The sequence below is a fragment of the Prionailurus bengalensis genome, chromosome C1 (assembly GCF_016509475.1).
Source record: "Prionailurus bengalensis isolate Pbe53 chromosome C1, Fcat_Pben_1.1_paternal_pri, whole genome shotgun sequence".
NCBI classification, from domain to species: domain Eukaryota; kingdom Metazoa; phylum Chordata; class Mammalia; order Carnivora; family Felidae; genus Prionailurus; species Prionailurus bengalensis.
In genome coordinates, this window is record NC_057345.1 from 158466739 (window position 1) to 158478859 (window position 12121).

Genomic DNA, 12121 nt, shown 5'->3' on the forward strand with positions numbered 1-12121 from the left:
TTTACCAGCCCCATAGGGTTGGGGAAGCCCATAAAATCTGAGATCCTAGAAAAATGTGGTATGCATACAGAAGACGATACTCGTATCTAGTGTTGTCAAAGGGAGAGGTATAGGTGAACATGCATCAGTGTGAAAGAACTTATTATTAAAATGCTTGGGGGATGCCTGGGGGGGGGGGTGGCTCAGTCTGGTAAACGTCCAGCTTCAGCTCAGGTTATGATCTCATGGTTCATGAGTTCGAGCCCCACGTAGGGCTTTGTGCTGACAGCTCAGAGCCTGGAGCCTGCTTTGGATTCTGTGTCTCCCTCTCTCTCTGCCCCTCCCCAGCTTGCACTCTGTCTCTCTCTCTCTCTCAAAAATAAATAAACATTAAAAATATTAAAAAAATAAAACAGTTAAAATGCTTGGAAAATAAGCTTGCAGGCTGAGTTAGGGCCCTGGTAGTTTCATCGGATTCATAGTATGCAGGCCTATTGCTCCTGTTTCACCTGGGTGAAGGCCAATTGAGAGACAAAGACTCATCCAGTGTATCTGCAGGTCAGTCAAGTTTTGGCACATAATGGAAACAGGTCTAGTTGGTATACATCCGATGCACACAGGGAGAAGTCTGCATGTTAGGGAAAAACCAGACAAGTCAAGAAACTCACAGATGAGGGAAAGCTCTAAAAAATGGCTGTTTCTAGGACACTTTGTTCTCCTGCCTGTGACTGGAAGGAGTGGCCACAGTGGAAGAGATTCCCACTGCATCTTTAGAGGCAAGCACGTGCATGCCCTGTTGCCTTGGGACTGATACATGCTACAAGATTTGTCATAGGCCTTGTGTTTAATTCTGTATTCCTTTCATTAGCATTTAGCAAATGAACGTTGCACTGTCAGCTTTGGGTCCGGGTGCTGGGGGGATAAACATACCTTTCCCTCAGGGACTTTCAACTCATTATTGTGATAATATACAGCTTTATCAGAAAAAGGATAATAACCAACATTTGTACTATACTTTAAAATAGATCTTGCTATGTTATGCCCATTTAAAAATTATGTGTGTACGTGTGTTTAATTTATTAAAAATAAATCTATATTTATGTAGAAATACAGAAATATAGAAAAAAGACCAAAAGTGGGATGTACATGAAATGATAATAGTGATGAAAATACACATTATTTTTCATTGCTTTCTGTATTTTCTGTATCTTCCTCGATGGACATGTATTATTTATATAACCATATGACAACCACATATGAAACTTCTGAAGCTTCTAAAATATTTTTATACATGCTGTCTCATTTGATCTTCACAAGCACTCTGTGAGGTAGGTCAGTAATAAACATCAAGGTTATAGATGAGAGAAAATGGAGGAGACGGACAGGCATACAACTCAGACACCAGGATGTTACATGCAGTGAGGTTACATGATGTATACAGCACTGAACAGGTAGTCAATGGCAAGAGCAGGTGAAAGGAAGGCAAATTAGTAGTATTTTAATGAAAGGAGAATGGTTTGGTGCATAGAATGGCTTTTCACTTCAGTCTGGCTCCCTAAATAAAGGCCTGGTTCCGTTTTTTTATTATACTCAGAGGCAGGGTGCACAGTAGTCACATTTGGGTCTAAGACCAGAGAGTCTGAGTTTGATTTCCAGCTCTGGGACTGCCTAGCTATTTAATCTGGGCAGTTATTTACAGACTCAGGGCCTCACCGTACCTATGTATAAAATGAAACAAATACTACTAGCTACTGTAAGAACAAAATTAGTTCATATGTGAGAACCTTGAAAAGTGTATGGGATGGGGACCCCTGGGTGGTTCAGTCAGTGAAGCATCCAACTCGATTTTAGCTCAGGTTATGATCTCGTGGTTCATGGGATTGAGGCCTGCGTTGGGTTCTGTGCTGACAGTGCGGAGCCTGCTTAGGATTCTCTCTCTTCCTCTCTCTGCCCCTCTCCCACGCATGCTCCCTCTGTCTCTCAAAATTAACGTTAAAAAATATATTGAAAATAAATAAATAAAAAGCTCTTTGAAACAAGTATAATGGGACAGTCTCGAGCTAAATAATTTTTTAATTTGTTAAATAAATAACAGACCACAGAGGAAAAACCCTAAAAAAATAAATGTGTGGATGTAGGGATGACTGAACAAGTATTAGCTGCTGTCTTCATCATCATCATCATGATCTTCATTCATGCAGGGCTGATGAGGATGATGATAGGGTGACAGTATCTATGGCTTTCAGGGAGACAAGTACATCATCCTACTGTAGACAGCAGCAACTTTTAATCTTATAGGATCTGGGATGAGGTAAGGAAAGAGGTCAGGTCAGTACAAATATATCTCACATTAATCTTTCAATGACAGTATTATCATTTTGAGATGCATAAACATGGATTGAGTTAAGGATAGATTGTGTTTCTTAAGAAACATACAGATGTAGGGGCGCCTGGGTGGCTCAGTCGGTTAAGTGTCTGACTTCGGCTCAGGTCATGATCTCACTGTCCGTGAGTTCGAGCCCCGCGTCAGGCTCTGTGCTGACAGCTCAGAGCCTGGAGCCTGCTTCAGATTCTGTCTCCCTCTCTCTCTGACCCTCCCCCATTCATGCTCTGTCTCTTTCTGTCTCAAAAATAAATAAACATTAAAAAATAAATTAAAAAAAAGAAACATACAGATGTATATTAAATGTATGTAGATGTATGCCGCAAAATGCTGATAGCTTGGGTTAAGAATGCAAAAGAATTATAAAGTTAATACAAAAAATATGAGAAAGTTTGTGCTGGTATTATCGGATTGTTCAGCAGCCTGTGTAAATCTATACCAGTCTCTCCCTGCTTACTATAAATGTTTGGAATATGTGTACACTTAGATGTTCTCTTTGATTTTACAGTGTTGTAAACCAAGTGATTGCTGTCAAATTAAGAATGATTGTTTTGTCTTTAAAAGACCTTGACCATGAACTGGGAGGTGGAGTGTGTTGTGAGGGTTAATTCCCTCAGGCCTGGAATTAGTCTGAGCTGTTCTGCTGAAATAAGTATCCCTGCCGGTTACTTAACCACTGGTCATCAAAGCATGAAACGATTGATTGATAATGTTGCTTTGTAACATTGGTTAGAGGAGTTTCAGGGTAGTTTGCACCAACTGTCAGCATTGTTTATTGATAAGAGTGAGATTGATGATTTGCATCTGGTCTGGGTGGGACTTCTAAAGGGCTCTGCTGTGGAGGCTGGTTGCATAGTAGGAAGGTGGCTATGTAACCAAAATACAAAAAGCACCAGTGGGGATTCCATCCCAGAAATACTACCAGTTGAGTTTAGAAGATTACCCAGAGAGACTGTATAATGGAATATTAGCTGCTTTAATATCCTAATCCTAGGGGTACTTAGGTGGCTCAGTCAGTTTAACATCTGACTCCTGATTTTGGCTCAGGTCATGATCTCACGGTTGCAATTCCCTCTCCTTCTCTCTCTGCCCTTTCCCCACTTGCACACGCTCTCCCTCTCTCTCTCTCCCTCTCTCTCTCTTTCTCAAAATAAATAAATAAACATTAAAAAATTTTTAAAAAGAAAAAGAACTTAATTCATTTATTTTTTTTAAAAGTCCTACTTCTAGTTAAGTCCTTCAGTTCTCATACAGGTCGATTATTGAAATCCCAAAATACTGGGGGCAATCTTGCTTCATTTCCAAAACATGTGAAATGTGTTTGTCATTTTTTTCAGAGCCCCTGGTTGTGGAATACAAGGCACTGTTGGTACAACTACCCCTATCAGGTAAGGAGACATTGCCGACTGGGTCTTCACACACACAAAGTATCTCCCTTATGTCAGGTTCATGGTTTTAGGCCCCAGCAGGCTGGGCAGCCACTTTACTTTTTAGCCCCTTGCCCTTGCTCCTGCTGCTTGATGCCAGACTTAGCCTAGTTAAGGGAAGCAGTTTGTTTTCTCAGTGAAGTTCAGAATCAGAGCTCAGTTGCTTTAGCAAATGGAATAAGCTGGAAGGTGCATTTGCTGGAGAGTGAGATACAATCGATTCAATAGTTGGGCGATTCTTGCTTCTAACAGCTGATCTTCTAATTACTGTGGAGGGCCTGAAGACCTGACACCAGCAAGGGTCCGTCTGGACAGCAAGTGGGCAACGTGTGGGGCTGCAGCAGACAAGCAGAGTTCAGGCCACTTTGCGGCTTAAGAGCAGCCTCTAAATATGTAAATCAAACACCATTTCCTTGAGCATCAAAAAATTGGCTTGTATCATTACACTAAACTTAAAACCATCGCCAAAACTGAGATTAAAATTATACCCCAGAAAGGGAGCATTTCAGATCTCTGCTCCCTACATACCTTTGCCTCTGTCCATGAATTCAATAAGGTTAGCATGTGTTGTGGTCCTCAGATCAGTTACTATTTGAATATCATAGAGCTGGGTCTTTTCTAGTTTAATTGGAATATGTTATATAAGAGAATCAAATACAACTAGATATTTTGATGATAAAGTGACATACATTCGGATAAGCAACTTGGATTTTTGACTTTGGTTCTTTGGGCTGTCTTCTTAGAGGCATTTGGTCTTTTTGGTGTGCATAAAGTTAATGGGAAGCAAACATGCTCTGTAATCGTCCCTGTTACACGCAGTGTTGCAACAGGAGCTAGGGACCAGTGTTGGAAACTTCTTGGGCTAGTTCATGCTAGGGACACATTGAAATGGAATTTGAGTTTGCATTTCCATCTCTTTTATGGGGTACATCCATATTAGAAAAGCATGTAAGCAAGCAATATGACATGGTTAGAGAAAGCTGAGCATTCTAGGGCTTTCTGATGGAGACCGAAGTCAACATCAAAACTTACTGTCCACAGTTGTAATTCTCAGGCTCCACTGCTATTTTACTACCTTAAATACCTGGGATATTGTCATTACACCTCTGGTTGTGTCCTGTATTGGTATACTGAGTGGAAAAATCCATATACATCTAGAATTCTATTTATAAAAGTATTCAAAGCCTTCTAGAAACCTTAACTTGAATGTTCATGTGGCAGCTGCTCTAATGCACTGCATTTATGAGGAAAATTCTGTCGTATGAACATTAGGACAAATGTCACATGAAATATAATTCCCACTCCTCTTTATAACTATAACATAGTCTGAAATAGCTTTCACGTTTATGGCTGGAGCTAAGGAATTGCTTTTTTCTGAGATAATTAGTTGTTGGGGCAGTGGGCCAAAATGTAATTGCAGGCTGTTTCACAGACAAAACTATAGATTTAACATGAAAATTTGAGGGTCTGGTAGATAGATATGTTTAAAAATAAGAAACATTGAAGTGTCTGCCTGACTTAGTATGTGGAGCATGTGACTCTTAACCTTGGGGTTATAAATTTGATTCCCACATTGGGTATAGAGATTACTTTAAAATAAAATAAATCTTTAAAAAACAATAAAATAAGAGATTACTTTAAAATAAAATAAATCTTTAAAAAACAATAAAATAACAAAAAAATAAAATAAGAAACATCAGTATAGAAGGAAAGATACTGTGTATTTGGAGTTTCAGATCAATATTTTCTTCTGCTAGTAAGACATCATTGCTTATCAATGAATAATTTGGTAATAGCCCCCGAAATTTAGGAACATTTCATGATTTCTTGAAGGAATAATGGTCATCTTTGATAAACTCCATATTCTCATAAAAAAATCAGCTACTTTTCTTTTTATATGTGTGGGGAAAAAAATTAAACAGCATGTAATTATTATGCGTGTAATTAAAGTGCATTGTGGGTAGCTGTGCTGAATAATTACAGAGATTACAGTTCAAAGTCAGTCTCAAGTCTTAAGAGCACTTTTTTAAAGATAGTGCTCATGAAGCATATTTATTATGTTTTTAGCATGTATACTAAGTAAATAATTGAACAAATGTTTATATGAAAGAGCAGTGGTCTGCTGCAATTTTATTAAAGGCACACTGCTCCTTGTGTATGAATATATATGTAATTTATTACATATATGATGGTTCTTATATAATGCATATATTTTAAGTCCAAAATAATGGAAAGTGATCTTTAGTTGGGACTAGATAGTTTGTCGTAAAGAGCACAAGTTGGGAATGAGAAGCCCTAGAATAGCAGTCACAGGGCCTCACTAGCTATAAGACCTGTGATTAGCCTTTCAACCTGAACTAACTTGACAGCAATTTTCTGTCAGCTATACTATCTAGAAAATGATGGTACTAATTTTATAGGGTTTTTATGAGAGTCAGAGAAATTAACATGTGGGTAGTTTTGTCAACTGCAGAGCACTCCATGAATATGGTAGTTTTGTAATATGATGCTCTCTTAGGAACTCTGTGGTTTCTAGATGTACTCTCACCTGTCTTCCTAGCCCGCCGTGGTTTTTCCCAGGTGGTGGTGCAGGGAAGCTCATTAAAACTGAAATTTAACCTTGGCTCCCAAGGTCCTGAAGCCAGTGCCCTGTTTTCTAGACTTCATTGCTGCCATATGTCTGACCTGAATACCCATCCCTTATTGCTAATGCCTGCAAATTTTAAAAGGACAATTCAGTGGAAAATATATTCTCTCCAGTATGGTGCTGAGTTTGATAAACACACTGATGGTCATTGTTACTCAGAGCTTGGGATTGCTGGTGGGATAATATCCTGTCCCCTCATGTGTTTTGTTGCCAGAGATCAGTGGGAGGGACAACTGTTTTCTTTGATGCCAGTGCATAAAGCTGGTAGGGTTGGTAGTTAAGAGAGTGCCAGCTTCTCATGAAAGTACTTTGTTACGCTGCTATTGGTTCCTAGAGCATTAAAGTTTCAATTGCAGTTACCATATATACTATTACATTGTGGGCAGCATGGATAGAATGCATTTCAAAGGTCTCTCATTCATTCTGGTAAAGTAAGACATTTCATTATAGCTTAGTAAACAAAATAAGTGTTCTTGACTTCTACTGGCTCTCTGAGCCTCTCCCCATTCTTGGACCTTTGAAACAGAACAGGTATCACCCCTAGGTATACTAAGGCCCACTGAGCTATGGAGCTGAGACTTGATCTCAGATTTCCTGGCTGAGGGCCTAGCCTGGTATTTCTTGGCAGCTTCCTTGTCCCTCTGCCTTTTAATAAATATTTTTGAATTATCTTTTCTGATAATTGCAATGTACAGAACATTCCTTAATAACAAGAAAGCTCTGATTAATACAGAACTCAAAACTCTGCCTTCATGACCCATCTATCATCCCATCTAGCACCCATTCTATCACCTACCTCCCTTGCCCCTATACTATGGAATCTCATGGTACTTTCCAGGGTTATTCTTTTTCTGTATGTATTAAAAGGCTTTTTTTCAGGTTGCCTAAGAAATCTTAACAGATCCTTCTATCAAGGAACCATAAATGCTGTTGTTAAAGTAAATAGCGAATTGGGTATCAAATGTTCATACTCATTGACACTTTTTTGGTTGGAGATGAAACAAACTTAATGCCATTAAGCTGTGTATTAGAGACATGCTTCAAAGCCCTCTTACCCATAGAGAGAATGGGGCTGGAATCTGTGGAGGCATAAGACCATGTCACTTTTCAGCACTGAACTTGAGATGTTTGGGACACAATTTGGTTTCCTATTAACTATTAATCTTCCTTTTTTTTTTTCTTTAATCCCCAGCCACTCACAACTGACCTTCACTACTATTATATCCTGGAGCTGTCGTATTATTGGTCTTTAATGTTTTCCCAGTTCACTGATATCAAAAGAAAGGTAAGAGTGGTAATGTTGTAAATTGCTTGCAGATATATGTCCTTAATGGCCCTTGGCAGATGGGAGTAGCGTCTCAAAGGCACTCATGTCTATTCTCTGGCAGCACCAGCCCTGCATTATTCCAGAAAGTTTCTTATTTTCATTTCTGGTGTTTTGTATTTTATTTGCATTGTCTCTTCCCTTTTTCCTCCAAATCTAGTGTTCTTTTCTCTGTGAAAAAATATATCAATGAATCCTGACAGCAGTAATTTTTTTTCTCAGTCTGATTCACAAGGCCCTCTATTCTTCAAATTAAATAAAGAAGAAAAATTGTATTTGTAGCCCCCGGGAGAGAGTAAATTCTCAGTGCTCCAGCCACACGAATGAATTTTTCCTGAATTAAAGTTATCTAACATCAGAACACATCATGAAAATACAACATTCCTGAATGAACTATGATTAGCCTCCACCTCTCCCTTCCCCTGGAGTAGCTTTTGCTGAGGGTGCGTGCTCTTGACCTTTTAAGTGTTAAACCTACCCATTCCAGCTCTCATCCTACCAGCTTCTGGAAAGAATAGGCACTTCTGGCTATTTACCGCTTATAATTTTTCTATCATACCATTTTCTCCAGATTCCCATATTTGGATCATGCCTTCAAAATCGTCTTTGCTGGCGTCCAGTCCAGGGCCTCACGTGCCACATATTTGCATGTGCCAGGGTCTAGTCCTGGATTATAGGGCATCATTTCCTGGTATGATCAAGCTTATAACCTTCAGCACTACTAGCCATAACTTATGTACCTGTAACTCCAAGATGTCTCTCTTCAGCCCTGGGTTCTCTCCAGGTCCATACTTCACAAATCTAGGCATAAATAATAGTATTATGTCCTTTTTGTTTATTATTTAATCTTCCCATCAACTCCAAGATTCAGTTGGGATCATTTATTAGTTACCTTATTTTATAAATGAGGAAACTGAACTTTATGTGCAACGTATTTCCAGCTGAAGACATGATCATCCCCTAGCCTTGTTCTTCCAGTAATGCTTATAACCAACAGTTCTGTAAGCTAATGGTTTTCCTTGGCTCTCCTCTTTGTTTTGCCGCATACCTGAACCCTTAACGTCACTGACACATTGAGTTTGAGTTGTCTCTACTTTTGCTTAATCTATCGCAGTAGCCTTTTAAATGGTCCCCCTATCTAAGTAGTCATTCTTGTCTACCTGCCACCTAAGAGTTGTGTTTCTAAAACCTTTCAAGACAAAGCCAGACTACTTGGAGCAATACGCAGGTTATCAACATGATTCAAACCCACCTCTCCAGTGTTACTACCCGTCCCTCTTCTCCCCCTTCTGAAACACACATATGTCCTATCTATGAATGTCTTTTCATCATTGTTCAGACATAATTTTTCTCATGCACCTTTTTTTTTTAAAGAAGACCTTGCCTTGGCTAGTATATACCCTATTTCCCTCCTCCCAAACCTGACCTAGTCCAAAAATAATATCTTCTTTGAAGGCTAATTCGATTACCCCAAGGTTTTTTATCACTCCATCCTCTGTGTTTAGTTGCCCAATGTGTACATAGTTAATTGTTTTAACTGTGTAGGGGCCTACCTTCCCTAGACTTGGAGAATAGAAGAGCAAGATATGTTCATCTTTATATCATGCCCAATGTGTACATAGTTAATTTTTTTAACTGTGGGGGGACCTACCTTCCCTAGACTTGGAGAATAGAAGAGCAAGATTTGTTCATCTTTATATCATGGCTATCAGTGCACCTGCTTATGATGGGGATCAGTAAGTGTAGGGTGAATGAATAAATGGACTCATCAGAATGTCTTCTGATTTACCAATGGATATCTTCCAAACTCTTTTGCAAACAGAACCATGCATTGTCAAGGAGCACAATACTTGTAATACTGTAAATTCCTTGGTTAGATCATTCATCTGCTAAATTGCAGAGTGGTATCCAAGTGGCTACAGAAGAACATTGAAGAGTCTTTGGCTCTAGTACTTGCATCCCCTTTCCCCAGGTGCATGCCTTCCACTTTCCTACAGCAGAGGCTTTCTTGGCTGGCAAAAAGCTGTCTTTCCTTACCTGTGTAGGTACACAGCCTTAATGTGATGTGAGTTCTTTGAATCTCACAAGAGGTGGATGGTCCCTGTAAGGACTAGGGCTTGGGAAAGCAGAGAACTCATTGGCAACAAAAATTTGTGGTTCCTTACTCATGGCATCACTGTGGTCAGTTTCTGGAAATGTTTAAAGATCCTTCAGTGATGGTATGCCAGTTAGGTTAAATTTTGTCTGTCTTACATGAGGGGTCTTCTTCATTCAGGTATATAGTACTTGAAGACTGATTGTCTATGTGCTAGGCATTATGCTAGGCTTATTGTGCATTTTACTTATTTATTTTTTAAACCTTTAATTGTGATAAAAATCAAAACATAAAAGTTTACCATCTTAACCATTTTAAGTGTACAATTCAGCAGTATTATACACATCTACATTGTTGTGCAACCAGTTTCCAGAACTCTTTTTGTCTTGCATAACTGAAACTCTGTACCCATGAGATAGTAATTCCTCATTGTCCCCTCCCCCCAGCTCCTGGCAACCACCATTCTACTCTCACTATGAATTTGACTACTCTAGCTGCTCATAGAAGTGGAATCATACTGTATTTGTCATTTTGTGACTGACTTATTTCACTTAGCATAACGCCCTCAGGATCATCCATGTTGTAGCATGCGTCAGAATTTGCTTTCTTTTTCATGCTGAAAAACATGTGTTTTATTTTCTTTTGAGGAGCATTTTTTTTCCAGATTAGTTACAGAAAAAGCTAGTATATAAAAAAAAGAGGTTTGAATATTTTCCCATTTTGTAGCTGGGCAAATTGATATACAGTGAGTTGATATAAATTTTTCAAGGTTGTGCTATGTGGGAATGAATTAGAGCCCGAGTTTACCCAGCAAAGTTCTGTGATTCACTCTTAGATTAAACACATAGCAATTCTTGTATCTTGCCTTGCCATGCTCCTGAATTAGAAGTAGTGAGCCTTTTGCAGCTCTTTGCCATTTTATTGGTTTCTCTTTGCTTAATGAGAATTACGTGTGTCATCTAGAGTCAAAGAGATTAGTAAAATCAAGACTATAACTGTACTTGGCTCCCAGGAGCCAAGACATTGCTAGCGAGTCATTGTTGTACCAGCGGTCACCAAACTTCTTCCATTTGCTTGAACTTCCTCAACATTCATTTAATGTGTGTTTTCAGTGAGTTAAGAGGACTCATAGAGTCTTCATTGTTTTAAGTCAAATGACCATTTCTAATATCATAAGTGGTTGATTTTCAGTGGTTGAAGTGTATCATTTTGTATGGATTTAGTATACCTTGCATCAGTGTAGAAACCACCTATGTATAAAAAGGGCAATTTTACGATGAGGTTCATGGAATTGATCTCAACCTTACACATGTTGCCAACGTTTAGCAGTTAAGTGTACATTTTTTCTTAGTCAACACCAGTAGCTTGTCTTAGACATCTGTCTGGCACCTTTCCCTTCTTCAGCTGGCCAGAGTACCTTTGTACGTTCCTGGTGCAGTTGGTTTATTCTTCTTCTTAAACAAAATGGGAATTTAGCCACTGCCAGACCTGTGTATTACTCAGCACAGATTTTAATGAGGAAGGCCTCTTTTCTTTCTTTCTTTCTTTCTTTCTTTCTTTCTTTCTTTCTTTCTTTCTTTCTTTCCTTCCTTCCTTCCTTCCTTCCTTCCTTCCTTCCTTCCTTCCTTCTCTTTCTTTCATATAATTTATTGTCAAATTGGCTTACATACAACACCCAGTGCTCATCCCAACAAGTGCCCTCCTCATTGCCCATCACCCTCCCCCCACCTCTCTCAATGCCCATCACCTCTCCCCCACCTCCCCCATCCACCCTCAGTTTGTTCTCTGTATTTAAGAGTCTCTTGTGGTTTGCCTCCCTCCTTCTCTGTTTGTGACTGTTTTTTCCCCTTCCCTCCCCCCATGGACTTCTGGTAGGTTTCTCAAGATCCACATATGAGTGAAAACATATGATTATCTGCCCTTCTCTGACTGACTTATTTCACTCAGCATAATACCTTCCCATTCTACCCACGTTGCTGCATATGGCGTAATTTCATTCTTTCTCATTGCCAAGGAGTATCCATTGTATGTATAAACCACATCTTTATCCATTCATCAGTTGATGGACATTTAGGCTGTTTCCATAATTTGGCTATTGTTGAAAGCGCTGCTATAAACATTGGGGTACATGTGCCCCAGTGCATCAGCACTCCTGTATCTCTTGGGTAAATTCCTAGTACTGCTATTGCTGGGTCATAGGGTAGTTCTATTTTTAACTTTTTGAGGAAGGCCTTTTTCTCTGTTGCCTTCTCTTACTGGTGAATTG

At 39.2% G+C, this 12121-nt stretch overlaps 1 protein-coding gene across 2 annotated transcripts in view; it reads left to right on the plus strand.

Moving 5' to 3' along the window:
• Positions 1 to 12121, plus strand: part of CERS6 (ceramide synthase 6) — a 325266-nt gene that overhangs the window by 241714 nt on the left and 71431 nt on the right. For both annotated transcript variants that reach the window (XM_043576957.1, XM_043576956.1), the window contains exons 5-6: positions 3700 to 3750; positions 7629 to 7721. In XM_043576957.1, coding sequence (XP_043432892.1) covers positions 3700 to 3750; positions 7629 to 7721 — 144 coding nt within the window. The remainder of the gene's footprint in view (positions 1 to 3699; positions 3751 to 7628; positions 7722 to 12121) is intronic.